Genomic DNA, 23216 nt, shown 5'->3' on the forward strand with positions numbered 1-23216 from the left:
TTACCCCTTCTAATTCACTTCTGATAGCCTGTCCTACTCAGAAAATAATTGTGAAGACATAAATGGTGATATTTTAAAGTGTTAAGAATGGCATGGCCAGGCAAGGTGGTTCACACAGCACTTTGGGAGGCCGAGGTGATACAGGAGAGGGGCAGGGAAGTGCTGGGTAGAGAAAGGTGGGGTCCCTGGCAAGGGCTCCACCCTCGGGTCTGTGCCTACAGACCTAAGTGAGAACAGGTACTCCTGTTTTCATGCCCAGATGTTGAATTTTCCAAGACCGCTCTGGCCCACCATGCCTCCCATCCTGTGCCCATAAAAACCCAAGACCATAGCAGGCACATGCACAAGGGGCTGGATGTTGAGAGGAGCAGAGGAGCAGAAGAACACACCGACAGACACCAGCAGATACTGACAGCCATCAACAACAGGACAACGTGGAATTCGGTCAGAGGTGGTCGGAGGAGAGCCCAGCCGCTAGGTGGCCCAGCTCCAGGGGAAGACCACCTTCCCACTCCATCCTTCTTCTGGTTCCCCATCCATCTCACTGAGAGCTACTTCCCCAACTCAATAAAACCTCGCATCCATCCTCCAAGCCCACATGTGATCTGATTTTTCCAGTACACTAGGGCAAGAACCTGGGATACAGAAAAGCCCTTGTGATAAGGCAGAGTCTAATCGAGCTGCTTAACACAAGCCACCTGCAGACAGCAAAACTGAAAGAGCACAGTGTAACACATGCCCACTGGGGCTTCAGGAGCTGTAAACACTCAATCCTAGATGCTGCTATGAGGTCGGAGCCCAAAAACACTCCCCAGTACCTGCCCATCTACATGCTTCCCCTAGGGATTTGAGCAGCCGGGCACTAAAGAAGTGAGCCACATTCCTGTTGCATGCCCTGTGAGGGGGATAAGGGAACTCCTCCAGTTTCAGAGGCAGGCGGATCGCTTGAGCCCAGGAGTTCTAGACTAGCCTGGTCAATGTGGTGACCTCCTGTCTGTATCAAAAATATAAAAAATTAGCCAGGCATGGTGGTGTGTACCTGTGGTCCCAGCTACTCAGGAAGCTGAGGTAGCAGAATCATCTGAGCCTGGGGAGGTTGAGGCTGCAGTGAGCCATGATCTCATTGCTGCACTCTAACCTGCGCCACACAGTGAGACCCCATCTCAAAAAAAAAAAAAAAAAAAAAAAAAGAATGGCATGAACATATATTCCAACATGACATCTAATTTTATGAAATTACATATCAGTTCACTCTATTCATAAACTCTGGAAAATTTTCCTTCTCAAGCAGTCCCATTAGATAGATGAGACAAGCTAATCAGTTCAAATCGCAACTTTGGTTCCAGTTTAATCAGCCCGATTGTGAGAATAGAGGGATTAAAGATAGTGAAGATAATAATCACTCCATATGGACCCTCAATAGTCTAGCTCATGATTCTCAGGTAGAGCCATTAGGAAAATATCCAGTTCTGACATCAAATTTATTATCAAAAGTAACCCTTGGTAGGTAGAAAAAAAAGTTATAAAACATTCAGTTAATAAACAGTGTAAAAAATTGTAGCTGTTAACACCCATTCTTCACTCTCCATAAATTAGAAATTTTTACATATTTATTTATTTTATTTTATTTTTTGGGTGCGGGGACAGTCTTTCTCTGTCACCCAGGCTGCAGTGCAGTGGCAAAATCTCGGCTCACTGCAAACTCTGCCTTCTGGGTTCAAGTGAGTTTTGTGCCTCAGCCTCCCAAGTAGCTGGGACTACAGGTGCACAAAACCAGGCCCAGCTAATTTTTGTATTTTTAGCAGAGATGCGGTTTTGTCATGTTGGCCAGGCTGGTCTTAAACTTCTGGTTTCAAATGATCCACCTGCCTCAGCCTCCTAAAGTGCTGGGATTACAGGCCTAAGCCACTGCCCCCAGCCTACATTTTTTTTTCTTTAATTCTCATCCAAAATCTTCAATCTTCATGTCTGAAATAAAATATCATTATCTTTTTAATTTAAAGGTTAGTTATCCTGATTTTGTCTTCTAGAAGGAAACTTATGGAAACTTTAAATTTATTTTCAACAAATATTTCTTGAGTATCTACTATATTCCAGGTGGATACATTTGTGAATAAAACAAACCAAAATAAAAATTAGACTCATGGAGCTCACAGTATCTTGGCGGAGGCAGACAGTGAACAAAATTAATAGGCAAAATACATATTACATTACATGATGATAAGTGCTAAGGAGAAAAATAAAGCATAGAAGGGCATGAAGGTGCAATTTTTTTTTTTTTTTTTTTGAGACGGAGTTTCACTCTTCTTGGCTCACTGCAACCTTCACCTCCTTGGTTCAAGCGATTCTCCTGCCTCAGCCTCTGAATTAGCTGGGACTATAGTCGCATGCCACCACACCCAGCTAATTTTGTATTTTTAGTATAGAGGGGATTTCACTATGTTAGCCAGGCTGGTCTCGAACTCCTGACCTTATATGATCCACCCACCTGGGCCTCCCAAAGTTCTGGGATTACAGGCATGAGCCACCACGCCCGGCCATGAAGGTGCAGTTTTACCTAGATAGAGTAGGAAGGGAAGGCTTCATGGAGATATTTGAGTGCAGGGTGAATGAGGTAAGGGAGCAAGCCATGTAAAGATGAAGGGGAGGAGTTGCTCCAGAGGGAATAGCAATTGCTGAGGCTCAGAGGTGGCAGCCTTCCTAGATGCTTAAGGACCATCAAGGAAGCCAGTATGGTTATTGAGGAGACACTAAAGGGAAGGTAGAAGATGAGACTCAAGAGGTAATGAGTGTCAGCAATCACAGAGCACATGGATAATTTCTGAGCATTTTAAGGGAATCTCAGAACCAGAAGATGCATTTGAGATCATCTAGCTCACTGGGTTTTGACATTTGTTTAGTTTGATCCAAAATAAATACGTTTTATTTATTGACATGGCACACACATGTGTACATACATACACACACATTCACACAAACACACATAGTAATGAAACAAAAATTTTATGAAACAGGCCAGGCGCAGTGGCTTATACCTGTAATCCCAGCACTTTGAGAGGCTGAGTCAGGAGAATTCCTTGAAGCCAGGAGTTGAGACAAGTCTGCACAACAAAGGGAGATCCTGTCTCTACAAAAAATGATAATAATAAGCCAGGCTCAGCAGTGTGCATCGGTAGTCCCAGCTACTTGGGAGGTTGAGGTGGGAAGAGCACTTGAACCCGGGAGTTCAAAGCTGCAGTGAGCTGTGATCGTGCCACTGCACTCCTGCCTGGGCAACAGAGAAAGGCTCTGTCTCAAACAAACAAACAAAATCTACAAAACATATTTATTATGATGCACCCTGACGTTTTGTTTTGAATTCTGGTGGTTACTCATCAAATTGATTTTACAATTCCCCTTTCTTATCTCTGTTTTTTTGTTTGATTTGGGGGGCTTTTTTTTTTTTTTCTTTTGCAGAGCTCTGCTCTTGTTGCCCAGGCTGGAGTGCAATGGCGCAATCTTGGCTCACCACAACCTCTGACTCCGGGGTTCAAGCGATTCTCCTGCCTCAGCCTCCCAAGTAGCTGGGCTTACAGGCACACACCGCCATGGCTGGCTATTTTTGTAATTTGGGGGCTTTCTTTAGCCTTCAGAAAGCAGCGCAGAAATAAACAACTCTCATTTTGAAAAACACTTGACCCTTTCAGTTGTAGCTCAACCTTTTTAGTGTCCAGATGAGGAAACAGAGACCCAAAGAGAGTAAGAGATTTGTCAAAATTTTCCCAAAGGTAGTGGCAATGCTTGGACAAGAGCCCGGGTCTCCCGGCTCCTGGTCCAGGGCTTTGTACAACAAAAAGAAGCCAGATCCTGCTCTCCAGCACTTCTCATGTTTCACTTTAGTTTTCTGAGTTTTTATTTGTTTCGTTGGTTTTGCTTTTGTCTTTTGTTTTTGGGTTTTTTTTTTTTTTTTTTTTGAGAAAGAGTCTCGCTCTGTCTCTCAGGCTGGAGCATAGTGGCGCAATATCGGCTCACTGCAACCTCTGCCTCCCGGGTTCAAGCAATTCTCCTGCCTCAGCCTCTGGAGTAGCTGGGACTACAGGCGCGTGCCACCACACTTGGCTAATTTTTTTGTATTTTTAGTAGAGACAGGGTTTCACCGTGTTAGCCAGGATGGTCTCGATTTCCTGACCTCATGATCTGCCCACCTCGACCTCCCAAAGTGCTGGGATTATAGGCATGAGCCACCGCGCCCAGCCTTTTTTAGGTTTTTATGGAGATGAAACTATGTTTCCTAGGCTGATCTCAAACTCCTGTGCTCAAGCAATCTTACTGCCTTGACCCACCAGAGTGTTAGGATTACACGCGTGAGCCACCACACCCAGCCATTTTCACTTTCTTCTTAAAGAAAACATATTAAAGCAGAATTTCCTGAGTAATAGCTTAACTAGGTTTCTTAAATGTGCCCTACTTGCCTTACTTTTTAAGCTTAAACTTTTATAAACACAAATATAACATGATATTTTTAATTAAAATATTAAAGTATTTTTACCCAGCATGCATAATACAAATATACTTAAAATTAAATTCTTCCATGAATTATTCAAAGGCACATTTTCATAATCATAACATTAATCAAATGAGTCATAAATCTCATGAGGTTGTGTGCAGACAGCACATATAAAAGTTCAAGGTCATACACAACTATGGTTAACATAGTTCATTTCAACTCAATGAGCATTTAAAGAACATCTACTGGCCAGGCGTGGTGGTTCATGCCTATAATCCCAACACTTTGGGAGGTCAAGGTGGGAGGATTGCTTGAGGCCAGGCATTTGAGACCTGCCTAGGCAACATAGGAGACCCTATCCCTATAAAAAAATTTTTTAAAATTAGCTAGCCATGGTGGCGCACATCTATGGTTGCAGCTACTCAGGAGGCTGAGACATAAGGATTGCTTGAACCCAAGAAGTTGAGGCTGGAGTGAGCCATGATTGTGCCACCGTGCTCCAGCCTGGGAGACAAAGTGAGATCCTATCTCAAAAAAATAAAAAATTTAAAAAAAGAACATCTACTATGTGCTAATTGTGCATGCTGGGACAATAACCATGAATTAATAAGTCCTTCTGGCCTTGAGGAACTTACAATCTAGTAGGAGAGATAGTCAGACCAATAGCCATAATTCAATATTAGAAGATATATGAGATATATATGAGAAGATACATAGCTGATATCTGAGATATCTGATATCTGTGATATCAGAGAAGTACAAAGTACTCGTTCCTTAACTACTGTGGGAACACAGATGAGGGTTAAGTTAATTCTCCTTAGAGGTAGAGACGGTTCAGAAAGACTAAAAAGAGGAGAAAATATTTGTTTTGCGCCTTAAAAGATGAGTGGAAATTTGCTGACCAGATGAATAGTAAAACAGGTATAAAGAGAGGAGGGAATAGTATGAATAAAAAGAAAAAGTATAGCATGAAAAGCATGTCACATAGAAGAATCATCTGACTAGACTGTGGATGCTCTCTTATGATGGGTTGGACATGACATGGTTAGGCATTTAGATTTTATTCTACAGCAAATGAGGAATCATCAAAGGTGTTTAATAAAGTAATTCTGGAAGCAAAGTAGAAACTAAACATGAGGCTGTTTTGGGTTGAATTGAGTCCCCTAAAAAAGATATGTTGAAGTCCTAGGCCCAGCACCTCAGAATGTGACCCTATTTGGGTCCGGGTACAGAGGCTCACGCCTGTAATCCCAGCACTTTTGGAGGCCGTAGCGGGCAGATCACTTGAGGTCAGAAGTTTGAGACCAGCCTGGCCAACATGGCAAAACTCCATCTCTAAAAAAATACAAAAATTAACTAGGGGTGGTGGTGCATGCCTGTAATCCCAGGTACTGGGGAGGCTGAGACAGAATACTTGGACCTGGGAGGCGGAGGTTGTAGTGAGTTGAGATCATGCCACTGCACTCCAACCTGGGTGACAGAGTGAGAACCTGTCTTAAAAAAAAAAAAAAAGAGGCCGGGCGCGGTGGCTCAAGCCTGTCATCCCAGCACTTTGGGAGGCCGAGACGGGCGGATCACGAGGTCAGGAGATCGAGACCATCCTGGCTAACACGGTGAAACCCTGTCTCTACTAAAAAATACAAAAAAACTCGCCGGGTGAGGTGGCGGGCGCCTGTAGTCCCAGCTACTCAGGAGGCTGAGGCAGGAGAATGGCGTGAACCCGGGAGGCGGAGCTTGCAGTGAGCTGAGATCCGGCCACAGCACTCCAGCCTGGGTGACAGAGCGAGACTCCGTCTCAAAAAAAAAAAAAAAAAAAAAAAAAAAAAAGAACGTGACCTTATTTGGAAACAGTCTTCACAGATGAAGTCAAATAGTTAAGATAAGGTTATTAGGGTGGGCCATAATGCAACATAATTGATGTCCTTATAGAAAGGGGACATTTGGACACAGACACAGACATGCTTAGAGGGAAGACTGCAGGAAGAGACTGGGAAAATGCCGTTTGGAGGTAGAGGATTGAGTGATACATCTACAAGCCAAGTGTTGCCAAGATTGCCAGCAAACCACCAGAAGCCAGGCAAGGGGCATGGAACAGATCCTCCTTCACAGCCCTCACAAAGAACCAACCCTGATGACACCTGGATTTTGGACTTCTAGCCTCCCAAACTGTGAGACAATAAATGTCTGCTATTTTCAGCTGCTCTGTTTGTGGCTTTGTTATACACTTTGTTATGGCAGCCCTAGGAACTAATACAGAGGCTACTGAACAGTGCAGTCTAAAGCAATGAGAGATTGAACAAAAATACTGACAGTGGGGAGTTGAGAAAAAGTCACAAATATGAAAAATATCGCTAAGGTAAAAGCAGCAATGTTTAGTGATTGGCTGAATATGGCAAAGGAGAAAAAGGAGTCCAAGATGGATGAAGCTTTTATTCTACCTTAATCTACCAATGTGGTGTCTAAACTAAACTATCTTAGTGTCATCATTAGATTGTTCCTGAGGCCAGGGACCTTGTAAAAATCCCCATGCTGGCCGGGCACGGTGGCTCAAGCCTGTAATCCCAGCACTTTGGGAGGCCGAGACGGGTGGATCACGAGGTCAGGAGATCGAGACCATCCTGGTGAACATGGTGAAACCCCGTCTCTACTAAAAAATACAAAAAACTAGCCGGGCGAGGTGGCGGCGCCTGTAGTCCCAGCTACTCGGGAGGCTGAGGCAGGAGAATGGCGTGAACCCGGGAGGCGGAGCTTGCAGTGAGCTGAGATCCGGCCACTGCAACTCCAGCCCGGGAGACAGAGCGAGACTCCGTCTCAAAAAAAAAAAAAAAAAAAAAATCCCCATGCTTTTTCCACTGGCTAAATTTAAAACTTTCTTTGGACTGGAGTCCTCAGTTTTCATTCTATTGGCTTATAGCTTCCTTCCCCTTCCCCTTCCCCTTCCCCTTCCCCTTCCCCTCCTCTTCCTCCTCCTCCTCCTCCTCCTCCTCCTCCTCCTTCATCGCCCAGGTTGGAGTGCAGTGGTGTGATCTCGGCCAGGTTCAAGTGATTCTCCTATCTCAGCCTCCTGAGTAGCTGGGATTACAGGCACACGCTACCACACCTGGCTAATTTCTGTGCTTTTAGTAGAGACAGTGTTTCACCATGTTGGCCAGGCTGGTCTCAAACTCCTGACCTCAAGTGATCTGCCCACCTTGGCCTCCCAAAGTGCTGGGATTATGGGTGTGAACCACCGCATCCAGCCTTTTCTCCTTCCCTTCTCCTTCTCCTCCTTCTCCTTCACCTTCTCCTTCTCCTTCTCCTCCTTCTCCTTCTCCTTCCTCCTCCTCCTCCTCCTTCTCCTCCTTTTCTTCTTCTTCTTGAGATTGAGGTCTCACTACGTTGCCTTGGCTGGTCTCAATCTCCTGGGCTCATGTGATCTTCCTGCCTCAGCCTCTGAAAGTTATAGGATTACAGGCATGATCCACCACACCTGGCCATTATAGCTATATTCCGCTCCTTCTACCCAGTCCTTTTAAGAGGGTTCAGTTGACCTGACGGCTTTCCTTTCCATTTTATTAGTTTTGCCTTGGATGCTATCTATGAAATTATCTTTAGCTCTACATTCAACCACCTTTAATCCATTCCATCTCTTTGCTATACACAATAAAAACCCCCAGTCTCCAGCTTAGATTCAGCACAAGCCCTCACTTGTCTAGGGAGCTAGCATAGATACTAAAAGCCATTAACCAACCTATAAAATATAGCAAAAGAAGACATGGCAAGAAAGCTACTAAGTTCATTTTCTGACATTCTAGAAAATATATTTTTGATCCAAAGAGAAGCCATTGATCCACCCTTTATCTAGGACTGCAAATATTCCATATATCCTATCAAAACAGATTGACCTACTGCATGGCCTGCCACGACGCCCACTGTATCTCTTTGGTACAAACATCTGTTCCAAACTGAGACAACTAGGTTGTCTTTACAGAGACATGAAAATAAGTGTCTGTGTGTGCCTGGACATCTAACAGGAAACTGCAGCAGCTATAGTCTTCAACATGGACTAAGCAGCAGAGAAAGTGGGCCTGCAGAAAGTCAAGAATTAGCGGATGTCAGAAGAAAGTGGAGATGAAAGAGACAGACAGGCCGGGCGCGGTGGCTCACGCCTGTAATCCCAGCACTTTGGGAGGCTGAGGCGGGCGGATCACAAGGTCAGGAGATCGAGACCACGGTGAAACCCCGTTTCTACTAAAAATACAAAAAAAATTAGCCGGGCGCGGTGGCGGGCGCCTGTAGTCCCAGCTACTCAGGAGGCTGAGGCAGGAGAATGGCGTGAACCCGGGAGGCGGAGCTTGCAGTGAGCCGAGATTGCGCCACTGCACTCCCGCCTGGGCGACAGAGCGAGACTCTGTCTCAAAAAAAAAAAAAAAAAAAAAGAGACAGACATCCTGCCTGAGTCTCTTGCAGCTTCCTCTTTTATTTATTTTGTTTATTTATTTATTTTGAGACGGAGTCTTGCTCTGTTGCTCAGGCTGGAGTACAGTGGCATGATCTCCGCTCACTGCAACCTCCGCCACCCGGGTTCAAGCAATTCTCCTGTCTCAGCCTCCCGAGTAGCTGGGACTACAGGTGCATGCCACTACACCCGGCTTATTTTTGTATTTTTAGTAGAGGCAAGGTTTCACCATATTGGTCAGGCTGGTCTCGAACTCCTGACCTCAGGTGCTCCACCTGCCTCGGCCTCACAAAGTGCTGGGATTAGAGGCATGAGCCACTGTGCCCGGCCGGTGGCAGCTTTCTCTTTCCCGGTTCAAATACCTTTCTGAAGCCAACATCATTCCTGTCTGTGAATTCTGTAAAAACACTCTGTATCTTTAGAATAAGTGCTCTCATCTTTTAATATCACCCTAACTGAAGTTTTTTTCAAAGAATCCTAACCAACACAGATACGTTAGGTCTGAAATGCATATCCAACATCTAAGAGAAGTAGTTGGAAATGCGGGTCCTGAATACAGAGCAGAGATTGGGGGAAGACATTTGATATGGGTAAGGGGGTAACTGAAGTCACCGGAGTACATGAGCTTGCCAGAAAAAGCCCAAAGTGAAGGAAAAAGGCGGGAGAGGGAGAAGAAATGAAGGATGGATCTCTTAAGATCTTCAGTATTAAAGAAATGAATCATGGAAAGAGGAGTCATTGAAGAAGATTAAAAAGAACAGAAAATTAGGAGAGAATGCTTTTGTGGAAGCCAAGGAGTAAGAGTGTTCAGGTTGTGCTTACAGAAAATTCAGTCACAGCCAGGTGTGGTGGCTCATGCCTGTAATCCCAGCACTTTGGGAGGCCAAAGCAGGCGGATCACTTGAGGTCAGGAGTTCGAGATCAGTCTAGCCAACATGGTGAAACCCCATCTCTACTAAAAATACAAAGATTAGCTGGGTGTGGTGGCGCATGCCTGTAGTCCCAGCTATTCAGGAAGGTGAGACAGGAGAATCGCTTGAACCCAGGAGGCGGAGGCTGCAGTGAGCCGAGATCGAGACAGAGCAAGACTCCGTCTCAAAAAAAAAAAAGGCTGGGCACGCTGGCTCACACCTGTAATCCCAGCACTTTGGGAGGCCGAGGCGGGAGGATCATGAGGTCAGGAGATGGAGACCATGCTGGCTGACACGGTGAAACCCCGTCTCTACTAAAGATACAAAAACTTAGCCAGGCGTGGTGGCGGGCGCCTGTAGTCCCAGCTACTCAGGAGGCTGAGGCAGGAGAATGGTGTGAACCTGGGAGGCAGAGGTTGCAGTGAGCCGAGATCGCACCACTGCACTCCAGCCTGGGCGACAGAGCGAGACTCCGTCTCAAAAAAAAGGAGAATGACAACTAAAGTTAGATGACAGTGCAGTGGGGTGGTGGTGAGGATGGTGGGGGTGGGGGCTTGGATTTAATAATCAGGAAGTCCCTGACAGTCTTATCAAAAGCAGTGGTATATTAGCACAGAGAGTATGTTAAGGGTATATAAGCCTCCTTGAAGACTAACTGGTAGATGAGAAGTGATAATAGATCGTCATTTCTGATATTTGAAAAGGAGAATGATGGAGAAGTCAACAATCCAAAGAGGAGGCGTCATGGAGAGGTGCTTTGCTTAGTTTTAGAATTGTAGATAATTAGCATGTTTATAGGCTGAGGAGCAGAAGCCACTGGAGAAGGGGAGACTCAAGGTATAAAAGGCATGAAATAAAAGTCAACTGTTGGGGAAAAGCCCCAAAAACATAAATGGAAGGGGATTAAACAGAGCAACACCTCTTCCTCCAAAACAGGAAAGGAAATAAGCATGAATACCGATATCAGAATTTGGGATGTGCACAAGAAAAAGTGGAATTGTTGAAAATTTTATTTTGGTAAACACACACTCTTTATTTTTATTTTTATTTTTTGAGACAGAGTTTCACTCTTGTTGCCCAGGCTGGAGTGCAATGGCGCAATCTCGGCTCACTGCAGCCTCCACTTCCCGGGTTCAAGCGATTATCCCGCCTCAGCCTCCCAAATACCTGGGGTTACAGGCATGTGCCACCATGCCTGGCTACTTTTTGTAGCTTTCTTTTTTCTTTGTTTTTTTTTTTTTTTTTTTTTTTTTTTTTTTTTTTTGAGACGGGTAGTCATGCTTTGTCGCCCAGGCTGGAGTGCAGTGGCGCGATCTCAGCTCATTGCAACCTCTGCACCCTAGGTTCAAGCGATTCTTCTGTCTCAGCCTCCCAAGTAGCTGGGATTACAGGGGCCTGCCACCGCGCCCCGCTAATTTTTGTATTTTTAGTCGAGACGAGGTTTCACCATCTTGGCCAGGCTGGTCTTGAACTCCTGACCTCGTGATCCACACACCTCGGCTTCCCAAAGTGCTGGGATCACAGGCGTGAACCACTGCGCCCGGCCAGTTCTGTAGTTTTAATAAAGACGAGGTTTCGCCATGTTGGCCAGGCTGGTCTCGAACTCCTGACCTCAGGCGATCCGCCCACCTCAACCTCCCAAAGCGCTGGGATTACAGTCGTGAGCCACCGCGCTCGGCCTAAACACACACTTTTAAACTGTTTAACTTTTTAAAGATAAACCTTGACATCACTATTACTCAGTTTGAGGAAAGGCACAAGAAAGTAGTAAGATCTTACCAGATTTTTAAGTTCTGCTTTGTTTGCTTACATCATTGAGCAGACATGAGTTAAGAAACCACCTGTTCGCCTTCTGACTTAAACAATGGAGACTAAGGAGAGCTGAAACTTTCATGAGCATCTCAACATTTCCCCCGCTTTTTTTTTTCTCTTGCCACTGTCCCCAGGGTTGGAGGGCCCCAGAGGGTATGCGGATGATACTTCGAGTTTCTCACTCTTCTCATAGCAGTGAAGAACAGACAGTGGGAGCAGGCAGCAACAGCCAGAGCCCTTGCTAGAAGCACCCAGAACTGGCTGTGCGAATTTATTTCAATCCTGCCCAAAACTCCTTCACCTTAAAAAGCCTTGGAGATGGCTCTCATCAAGACAAGAAAGCAGGGTGCGGTGGCTCATACCTGTAATCCCAGCACTGGGAGGCCGAGCCAGGAGGATCGCTTGTGGTCAGGAGTTTGAGACCAGCCTGGGCAACACAGCAAGTCCCCATCTCTACAAAAGTTTAAAAAATTAGTGGGTTGTGGTGGCCACCGCCTGTAGTCCCAGCTACTCAGGAGGCTGAGGTGGATGGATTGCTTGAGCCCAGGAGTTCGAGACCAGCCTAAGCAACATAGCGAGACCACGCCTACAAAAAAAATTGTTTTTTAACTCAGGAAAAAATTAGACAGGTATGGTGGCGCACACCCGTGGTCCCAGCTGCTTGGGAGGCTGAGGTGGGCAGATCTCTTGAGGCTGCAATGAGCCGAGATCTCACCACTGCACTCCAGCCTGGGGGACAAAAAAAAAAAAAAAAGAGGAAGCAAAGCAATGACCCAAGTTATGGCCTCAGGGACTTCCAAAATCAGAGCCCTAATCTGACGAACCCGCCCTGACGACTGTAAGAAAACGACTCTCACTTTTCATTGGCTGACCCTCCCGGAGTTGAGACCTTGCTTCATTTTCCTTGGTTGTTGCTGCCGTCACGTCTTCTCGCCGCGCCCACTTTCCTCCCGGTGCCCAGTGAGCGTTGAGGGAGAATGATTTGCAGCCGGTCAGGGGCGGGAGTTCGCGGCAGCAAACCTGCTTCCCCCTCCCACGCGCCCCCGCCCCCGCCCCGCCCCCGTCCTGAGGCCCCGCCCCTAGCCGGGCCTGGCCCCGCCTCTCTCTCCCGAGAGGGCGGGCACCAGGCGGCGGCCACAGCCGCAGGAATATGCTGGAAGGCGGCGGGCAGGCGCCCGCGAGGTGCTGAAGGGACAGTTCCCGCCGCCGAACTTACCCCGCGGGTGGGGCAGCCCAGGAGCCAGCGGGGCACGTGAGCGATGGAGACCATCTGGATCTACCAGTTCCGCCTCATCGTGATCGGGGACTCCACCGTGGGCAAGTCCTGCCTCCTGCACCGCTTCACCCAGGGCCGCTTCCCCGGGCTGCGCTCCCCCGCCTGCGACCCCACCGTCGGCGTGGACTTCTTCTCCCGCCTGCTGGAGATCGAGCCGGGCAAGAGGATCAAGCTGCAGCTCTGGGACACGGCGGGACAGGAGCGGTTCAGGTAGGGACCCCGGGGACCTCGGGCACCCCGCCGCCCCCTCGGCCCGCCCAGACGCCTCTTCCCCAGGCGCCCGCCCCGCCGGCCCTGGTCGAGGGAGGCTCTGGCCCTTCCCTCTCGAAAGTGCAAACACTCCATTCTCGCTTCCCCTTTGCCCCTCCTCTTCCAGGGACGACTTCCTCCTCCGCAATTTCTCACTTCTTTCTTTGGCGCCCATTTCCTGCGCCCCCTTTCCATCTTTCCTTTCCCGCCTGAACTGGGGTCTTCCTCGCCGCCCCCTCTTCCCCAAATCTTTCTGCCCCTGTGGGTATTTTGATCCCCTTCGACTCCCCGGCTGCCTCCTCCCCAAACTCGGCTTCCCTGGCTGCGCACAGCCTGACCCGACCACCCTCCTCCAAGCAGGCGCCCCTTTTCCTGCCCTAACCCAGCGGCTCCCACGCTGTGTGGCCGGGGAGAACCGAGAGGGAGGGTTCCCAGATTCGTGATGGATCCTTTTGCAAGGAGCGCTCCAAGCCAGGTTCCTGCATGAGCTCACTGGGCATGGTTCACAGAGAGGTGTATGCGGTAATGGTTTGGGCACCTCACAGCACTGAATGTGGTCATCAGAAATACTGGGTCATGACCCGTGGGAATGGGTCTTGTAGGTTAACTAGATGCAACATCAGGGACACTGGCACGGCAGAGGGTGTGTGTGTGTGAAGGGTTGAGTTGTCTTTAGAAGTTTGTAATGTTCGGTGGGAAAAAGACATATATTGAGATTTGCCAGGAACTTTTATTTTGCTTATGATCAGTACTTAACGTTCCAGGGTGATAATATTTCTAAAGACAGAAGGAGGGATCCAAATGAATAGTCTTCTCCTAAATATTCACTGGGGACATGAAGGGCTTCACAAAGGCGACTCGTGTAAATAAAAAGTAAATAAAATTATATGCGTTTCCTGAGATTTGAGATGGAAGCAGGTTTAAAGCAAATTTTAAATGTCTAGGATTCAAAGGCACTTCGTTTTAGAGGAAGATGGTGAAATCATGTTGCACTGTTTTGTTTCTTAAAGACTGCATTATCCATTGGAACTCATTTAAGGAAGCATTTTGCATTAGTCAGCAAGTACTCTGTGAAATGCAGTGTTCCATGAGGGGACTTCCCAAACATGGCTTCCCCTCGCCCCCAGCCAGCATCACTGCGAATGAGATCAGCCTACATCTGTGAGAATGGTCCAACATTCAAAGTTTTGGCTTCCGTTCCCAGCAATGATGCTGATTCATAGAGATAATGAGTGAACTGCTTAGCTTGCTTATACCTTAGTTTTCCTGTGTGTGAAGTGGAAAGATGGTAAGACCAGCCCTTCAGAGAGGTGTTAAAAGATTATTGATTGGATTTGTACAACATTTAGAATTCCATGAAAAATGTTTTTCCTTTTCAAGAAGCCTCCTTTTATTAAAATACTTTTTCAAAGGTTTGATTCCTCATCTGTAAAATGAAAGTCATTATGATCTCTAACATTCCTTCCAGTTTTACCATTCTAAAGTTGATTGCCAATTCCTTGACATGTGATCTCAATCAGAGGTAAACTTTGCAATACATCAGGCTCAGAATAAAAGCATTTACTGTTAGCTCTCGACCCACCCTCTGAAGTGAATACAATATAAACCTTTATGTCTTAAACTTCTAACAGCTACTTTGAGTTGCAACTACAAGAAACGTGGGTAGTAAAATCTTGGTGTTTAATTATTTCCTTAAAAGTAGCTCAACTGGCCGGGCGCGGTGGCTCAAACCTGTAATCCCAGCACTTTGGGAGGCCGAGACGGGCGGATCACGAGGTCAGGAGATCGAGACCATCCTGGCTAACACGGTGAAACCCCGTCTCTACTAAAAAATACAAAAAACTAGCCGGGCGAGGTGGCGGGCGCCTATAGTTCCGGCTACTCGGGAGGCTGAGGCAGGAGAATGGCGTAAACCCGGGAGGCGGAGCTTGCAGTGAGCTGAGATCCGGCCACTGCACTCCAGCCTGGGCGACAGAGCGAGACTCTGTCTCAAAAAAAAAAAAAAAAAAAAAAAAAGTAGCTCAACTTGGCTGGGTAGGGTGGCTCACGCCTGTAATTCCAACACTTTGGGAGACCACGGCTGGTGGATCACGAGGTCAAGAGTTCGAGACCAGCCTGGCCAAGAAGGTGAAACCTCGTCTGTACCAAAAATACAAAAATGAGCTGGGCATGGTGATGCGCACCTGTAATCCCAGCTACTCAGGAGGCCGAGGCAGGAGAATCGCTTGAACCTGGGAGGCAGAGTTTGCAGTGAGCCGAGATCATGCCGCTGCACTCCAGCCTGGGTGACAGAGCCAGACTTGGTCTCAAAAAAAACAAAAAACAAAAAGTAGGTCAACTTATTGACAAGAAATTAAAGGATAATTAATTTGTTAGACTTTAAAGACCTGTATGCTAAATAGATGATATAGATGATTGTTTTTTAACTTTTTTTTTTTTTTTTTTTTTTTTTGAGACGGAGTTTCACTCTTGTTGCCCAGGCTGGAGTGCAATGGCGCGATCTTGGCTCACTGCAAACTCCACCTCCCAGGTTCCAGCAATTCTCCTGCCTTAGCCTCCTGGATAGCTGGGATTACAGGTGTGCACCACCACACCCGGCTTATTTTGTATTTTTAATAGAGACAGGAGTTTCCCCATGTTGGTCAGGCTGGTCTTGAACTCCCGACCTCAGGTGATCCACCCGCCTCAGCCTCCCAAAGTGCTGAGATTTCAGGCGTGTGAGCCACCTTGCCTGGCCTAAATGATTGTTTTTTAATGCCTTGAAGAAGAATGTAAATAATAATTCATTTTATATACATTATTAAAACCCAACAGTAACTCTCGCATTATAATACAACGACATTTAGGGAATGTTTACTGACAGTGAGTCATACTTTATTTTGTTTGGCTCTTTACCAAAGTTCTGTTTGTAAATACATACATATTTCAGTAGCTACCTCCAAATACTTGCTTTTCTCTCATTTACCAGAATGTTTTCCATAAGATTGCATTTAAAACAATTACTATTAAATCATTCTGTATCTTTCGTCAAGAAATTACAGATTCTAATTTTGAATAATAGATACCGTTGCATATTTTATTTTGTAGAAAGGTACTGTATATCATGAAGATGTATTCCTGTCATTAGTCATAATCATATCATGAAGAATTTGTGGGAAATGTCATATTTGAAGGTTTATTGGTGATTGGATATAAACCTACAAAAAGGAACCTACTTAGACAGCTCATGAGGTAGCTTGAGAGCATAGTAAATGTGTTACAGAACAATAGGATAGTGAGTTTATGATTATGATCATGATTAGCCTGTGTTTTCTTTCTTTGTTTCTTTCTTTTTTTTTTTTTTTAAAACAGGGTCTGTCACTCAGGCTGGAATGCAGTGGCACAATGTTGGCTCACTGCAACCTACACCTCCCAGGCTCAAGCAATTCTCTTGCCTCAGCCTCCCAAGTGGTTGAGACTACAGGCACACGCCACCACACCCAGCTAATTGTTGTATGTTTTTTTGTGGAGACAAGGTTTGGCCATGTTGCCGAGGTTGGTCTGAAACTCCTGGGCTGAAGCAATCCGCCTACCTCGGCCTCCCAAAATGCTGGGATTTCAAGCCTGAACCACCGCGCCTGGCCAGCCTTAGTTTTCAATGTTCAGAGTAACATGCGAATAGAGGATAACTACTTGCCTGAAATAAAAAGGGATAAAATCAAAGTGAAAAAGGTTTAGAAAAAGAATGTATATGTGAGCATATCTGTCGATTTGTATATTAAGGAAATTTAGAATTACAGTGCCTTCATTAAAGATGAAAGTTTATTTTTCTCTTGTGTATAGAGTGGTCCCAGTTGGTGGAGTGGTTCTGCACCAGGCCATCATTAGGTTCCTTCTCCCTTCATTTTCTGCCATGCCTAGGATGTTACCATCATCTACGGGAGCAAAGCTGGGTTGTAAGCACACTGTGTGTCAGGGGAAGAAGAAAGAGCAGCTCTAAACCAAGCAAAGTTTCTTTTAAGCAAGTGAGGCCAACACGGTATAGATTCTTTCGGCTCTCAATTGACTGGGGAGAACTTAGTTACAAGGAGACACTTAGACTGGGCCACTATGTGCCTAGGATGTAGGAAAGATGCCTTTGGCATTGTGGGTGTTGGGGGAAGCTAGTAATCATGTTTTTATAATTTTTGGTTTTGTTTTGTTTTTTGAGACAATCTTGCTCTGTCATCCAGACTGGGTGTAGTGGCCAGATCTCAGCTCACTGCAACCTATGCCTCCCAGGTTCAAGCAATTATTATGCCTCAGTTTCCCGAGTAGCTAGGACTACAGGTGTGTGCCACCACGCCCAGCTACTTTTTGTAATTTTAGTGGAGATGGGGTTTCACCATGGTGGCCGGGCTGGTCTCGAGCTGCTGGGCTTATGTGATCTTCTTACCTCAGCCTCCCAAAGTGCTGGGATTAGGTTAGCAGTAGAGGAAACGAGAATATTATTTAATACAGTGTTAATAAGGATAAATATATTGGAAGAGCTAGGTGTACGGAGAGCATTAAAGGTAAGAATAGAAATTTTGAACTTTTCCCATAAAAAGCATTTAAAGTTATATGACTATAATATGAGATAAATACATAGCGATGTTAGCTATAGGAATAGGAAACCTCTAGGCTTTGAACCAGGTTTGGCCTTTTATCTGACGTTGCCTGGCCTTTGGGGTGTTAATGTCCTCGTCGTGCAGTGTTCTCAAGGAGTGCTCTGCAGAAAACTCATTCCTGTGATTATATATATACATTTTTCTTTCTTTTGAGACGGAGTCTCACTTTGTCACCTGAGGCTGGAGTGCAGTGGAACGATCTCGGCTCACTGCAACCCCCGCCTCCCAGGTTCAAGCGATTCTCTTCCCTCAGCCTCCCGAGTAGCTAGGATCACAGGCATGCGCCACGGCACCTGGCCAATTTTTGTATTTTTAGTAGAGATGGGGGTTTCATCAAGCTGGTCTCAAACTCCTGGTCTCAAGTGATCTGCCCGCCTCGGCTTCCCAAAGTGATGGGATTACAGGCATGAGCTACTGTGCCTCACCTGTGATTCTTTTTTATTTTGTTTTGTTTTGTTTTTTTTGAGACGGAGTCTTGCTCTTGTCGCCTAGGCTGGAGTGCAATGGCACAATCTCGGCTTACTGCAACCTCTGCCTCCCAGGTTCAAGCGATTCTCCTGCCTCAGCCTCCTGAGTAGCTGGGATTACAGGTGCCCACCACGATGCTCAACTAATTTTTGTACTTGTAGTAGAGACGAGGGTTCACCATGTTGGCCAGGCTGGTCTCGAACTCCTGACCTCAAGTGATCCACCAGCCTCAGCCTCCCAAAGTGCTGGGATTACAAGCGTAAGCCACCGCACCCAGCCTGTGATTCTTTTTAAAAGATGCATTCTGTGATCAAGTAAGTTTGGAAATCCCTGTATTCCATATGGCACTCTCTTAAAATTCATATGAAAGGCTCAAAGAAGTACTGCAGCAAAGAAACCTGTTTAACTTTGATTAACCTAGTATTTCCCAACTTATTTTAGAGGCTATTTTTAAAATATGAAAATCTAGGCTGGGTGCGGTGACTCAACGTCTGTAATCCCAACACTTTGGGAAGCTGAGGCAGGAGGATCACTTGAGGCCAGGAGTTCAAGTCCAGCATAGAGAACATATCAAGACTCTGTCTCTAACCAAAAAAAAATTTTTTTTTAATTAACTGGGCATGGTGGCATGGACCTGCAGCCCCAGCTGCTCAGGAGCCCGAAGCAGGAAGGTGGTTTGAGCCCAGGAGGTCGAGGTTCAGTGAGCTATGATCATGCCACTGTACTCCAGCCTGGGTGACAGAGCTAGACCCTGTCTCTAAAAAGAAGAAAAAGAAAATCTATGGTAACCGGTGCTCTAAGGAGTATAATTTGGGAATAGCTCCCTTGATAAGTTGCCTTAGCATATTCTTTGAGCAGAACCACTAAATACTTGAGGTTTGTAGCAATAGAAGACCTACAGACAAACTAAACCAATTAATTAACTTAGTTAAGGGCTGTAAACAGTAAGTGCTATAAGAGACAGCCTCAGGCCGGGCATGGGGGCTCACACCTGTAATCCCAGCACTTTGGGAGACTGAGGTGGGTGGATCACCTGAGGTCAGGAGTTCGAGACAAGCCTGGCCAACATGGTGAAACTCCGTCTCTACTAAAAACACAAAAATTAGCCAGGTGTGGTGGCAGGCGCCTGTAATCCCAGCTACTCGGGAGGCTGAGGCAGGAGCATCGCTTGAACCTGGGAGGCGGAGGTTACAGTGAGCCAAGAATATGCCATTGCACTCCAGTCTGGGGAACAAGAGCGAGACTTCGTCTCAAAAAAAAAACAGCCTCCCTCCTCTCCCTTCCCCTTCCCCCACAAAATTGGGAGCGACCCCTAACTATTACCGCTAAATCTACCCAGCCTCTGCCTGCCTCTCCATGTTTTTTCCCCTAGCTCCTCTTATGCTATGTATCTTTCTCCTTGCCAGGTGTCTTACTGTTACAGGAAAGGGGTCCCAATCCAGACCCCAAGAGAGGGTTCTTGGATCTCGCACAAGAAGGAATTCAGGGCGAGTCTGCAGTGCAAAATAAAAACAAGTTTATTAAGAAAGTAAAGTGGTAAAAGAACAGCTACTACATAGACAGAGTAGGAGGTGCCTGAAAGTAGGAGGAGGAACGCATGCACCCTAGGTACAATGCTTGTATATATATGAGGAGATATCCTCTGCTACAAGGGTTTGTGATAAAGGATTGATTTTCTTAATTACTATATTTTGCAAGAATCGATATTATTATCTTTAAAGCAAAATTAGGAATGCCTTTGTTCTCCAGATATTGGAATATTTGGACACTCCCAAGTCTGGGTCTGTTTAGCAAACATTATTAATTTATTCCCTTAGCCACAAACATCTAGAGGCTAGGAATGCCTAACTTTCTGGGAATGCAGCCCAGCAAGTCCTGGCCTCTTTTTTTTTTTTTTTTTTTTTTTTTTTTTGAGACAGTTTCGCTGTTACCCAGGCTGGAGTGCAGTGGTGTCATCCTGGCTTACTGCAACCTCTGCCTCCTGGATTCAAGCAATTCTCCCGCCTCAGTCTCCCAAGTAGCTGAGATTACAGGTGTGTGCCACCATACTCAGCTAGTTTTTGTATTTTTAGAAGAGACAGGATTTCACCATGTTGGCCAGGCTGGTCTGGAATTCCTGACCTCAAGTGACCCGCCCACCTCAGCCTCCCAAAGTGCTGGGATTACAGGCACGAGCCACTGCACCCGGCCACGGCCTCGTTTTCCTAGCCCTCGCTCAAAATGAGTCACTCTGGTTCCAACGCCTCTGACATTAGCCCTCCTCCAGCTTATTTTTATTTTTTCTTTACCCCTTTCCTCATCTCTCCATACTCATAGTTTACTCTCATCCTCTGTTCCTCCCCCTCATTTTTATTTTAATGTGTCTCTTACTCTTCCATTTCCTTTTAGCTTATCTTCCCTTATCCCAGTGGCTTATCTTCTTTTCTCCCCCTGGCTCCCGCATGTGTCTGTTTTCTCTTCTGCCTCTTCAAAACATCCATATAAAGTTAATGTTTCAAAGCGATTTCATTTATGTACTCTGTTCTTAATCTTAAAAGCAAGCAATACTAACATTTTAAATTTCTTCCTAAGATACTTTTTTAAATCTCTAAACTAAATTAGTTGTTTTTGGTTTTGTTTCTTTTTAAAAAGGCTCTCATTTGATTCTCAGCTCCCTCACTGTGGTTCATGGCCTTCAACAGAAAACGATTTTTTGTTCCTTCAGTAGAAAATGATTGGTACCAGTCTGGCCAACATGGTGAAACCCCATCTCTACTAAAAATACAAAAAAAAATTAGCTGGGCATGGTGGTGCATGCCTATAATCCCCACTACTTGGAGGCTCAGGCAGGAAAATCCCTTGAACCCAGAAGGTGGAGCTTGCAAGGTTGCAGTGAGCTGAGATTGCGCCACTGCTCTCCAGCCTGGGTGACAGAGTAAGACTCCATCTCAAAAAAAAAAAAAAAAATGAAGAAAATGATTGGTGGGTTCATAATTGCATAGGTAACAGAGCAGAGATTACCATAATCACTGCAGTCTACTGTAGTTCCAAGTTATTAATAGAAAGGTAAGCTATAATTGTGTTATCAGGTAATATAATGTCTTAGTTAAAATTGTGTAGTAAGTAGTAGAAATCTAGCCAAATTCGTTTATTTATTTATTTTTTAGAGACAATTTTGCTGTGTGGCCCAGGCTGAAGTGCAGTGGCACAATCACAGCTCACTGCAGCTCAAACTCTTCGGCTCCAGTGATCCTCTTACCTTAGCCTCCTGAGTAGCTAGGACTACAAGCACATGCTACGGCACCCAGCTAATTAAAAAAAAAAAAAAAAAAATTTGTAGAGACAGGGTCTCACTATATTGCCCAGGCTGGTTTTGAACTTCTTGCTTCAAGTGATCCTCCCTCCTTGGTCTCCCAAAGTGTTGGGATTATAGCCATGAACCACTGCACCTGGCCCAAATTAGTTTAAGTAATAGGGAATAAATTATACGAATTATAAACGATACAGATTTCGTGAAAGCAAAAGCTCACTGAACATCCAGGTTGTTGGAAGTACAGAATTATTATTATTATTTTTTTTTTTTTTGAGACAGAGTCTTGCTCTGTCGCCCAGGCTGGAGTGCAGTGGCGCAATCTCGGCTCACTGCAAGCCCTGCCTCCTGGGTTCAAGTGATTCTCCTGCTTCAGCCTCTCGAGTAGCTGGGATTACAAGCACCTGCTACCACGCCCGGCTAGGAAGTATGGAAAATTTTAAAACAAGAGTTTGTGGACTTCCCCTCTAGTCTATTTCCATTCTCCAACTCTGTTGGCTCTCAACTTTCAGTCTCTGAGCCTCTTATTCAAACTCTTGAAAGAAAAAATATCTCATTGACTACTTATCTAGCTAGTGAATCAGCTCCCCTGCAGTCAGGTTATTGAGTTACACATACATATAATACAAATGTATGATAACATAAATATGCTAAGTAGGTATTATGGGTCAGGTAATGTAAATGTATCTGTACAGGTCCACTTTTTTGGAAAGAGAAATTCACAGACAAGGGAAATGAGCAGTCACCTCCAAAGTGTCTATTTTATGGTGTTTGAGAGTAAAATGGTATATGAGAATGAGATGGCCGGGCGTGGTGGCTCACACCTGTCATCCCACCACTTTGGGAGGCCGAGCCGGGCAGATCACCTGAGGTCAGGAGTTCGAGACCAGCCTGGTCAACATGGTGAAACCCCATCTCTACTAAAACTACAAAAATTAGCTGGGCATGGGGCACACCTGTAATCCCAGCTATTCGAGAGGCAGAGGCAGGAGAATTGCTTGAACCCAGAAGGGGCAGGTTGCAGTGAGCCGAGATCACGCCACTGCACTACAATCTAAGCAACAGAGCAAGACTCCGTCTCAAAAAAAAAAAAAAAAGAAAAAAAAAGAATGAGACAGCATCATTTCTAACAAGTGCACCAGAGTGCCAAAAGATAATCTGCGTAGCCAGACATTTTTGGGCACAGTGGCTCATGCCTGTAATCCCAACACTTTGAGAGGCCAAAGCGAGTGGATCTCTTAAGCCCAGGAGTCTGAGACCAGTCTGGGCAACATAGTGAGACCTCGTCTGTACAAAAAAATAAAAAAATTAGGCGGGCATGGTGGTGTGCCCCTGTAATCCCAGCTACTTGGGAGTCTGAGGTAAGAGTATCGCTTGAGTCCTAAAGGCCGAGGCTGCAGTGAGCCATGACTGCGCTACTGCACTCCAGCCTGGGCAACAGAGAGAGGCCCTGTCCCAAAAAAAAAAAAAAAAAAAAAAAAAGGAGAAAAAGATTATTTTCAGTGTCTACTCAGAGCACTCAGAACATTTTGTGTGGTTGTATCATCAGTTTAGTCTAGAAACTAGCCAGACATTTGAAAACCTGTGATTATTTTTCTTTCTTTTCTTCTCCAATAAATTAATTGGTTTAGCATGTATATAGCCACAACCTCAGTGTTG

At 45.6% G+C, this 23216-nt stretch overlaps 4 protein-coding genes across 4 annotated transcripts in view; 2 read left to right on the plus strand and 2 right to left on the minus strand.

The window, feature by feature from the left end:
• Positions 1–23216, plus strand: part of ACAT1 (acetyl-CoA acetyltransferase 1) — a 976528-nt gene that overhangs the window by 736620 nt on the left and 216692 nt on the right. The gene's annotated exons all lie outside the window — the stretch shown is intronic.
• The window catches only part of CWF19L2 (CWF19 like cell cycle control factor 2), an 808601-nt gene that overhangs the window by 569561 nt on the left and 215824 nt on the right, over positions 1–23216 (minus strand). The window lies entirely within an intron of this gene.
• The window catches only part of POGLUT3 (protein O-glucosyltransferase 3), a 603612-nt gene that overhangs the window by 35083 nt on the left and 545313 nt on the right, over positions 1–23216 (minus strand). The gene's annotated exons all lie outside the window — the stretch shown is intronic.
• RAB39A (RAB39A, member RAS oncogene family) overlaps positions 12786–23216 on the plus strand; it is a 39775-nt gene continuing 29344 nt past the window's right edge. Inside the window, exon 1 of the mRNA XM_050758729.1 lies at positions 12786–13133. Within this exon, the coding sequence (XP_050614686.1) occupies positions 12907–13133 (227 nt within the window). The 5' untranslated portion in view covers positions 12786–12906. The remainder of the gene's footprint in view (positions 13134–23216) is intronic.

This window comes from Macaca thibetana, chromosome 14 (genome assembly GCF_024542745.1).
Source record: "Macaca thibetana thibetana isolate TM-01 chromosome 14, ASM2454274v1, whole genome shotgun sequence".
Lineage (NCBI taxonomy): Eukaryota > Metazoa > Chordata > Mammalia > Primates > Cercopithecidae > Macaca > Macaca thibetana.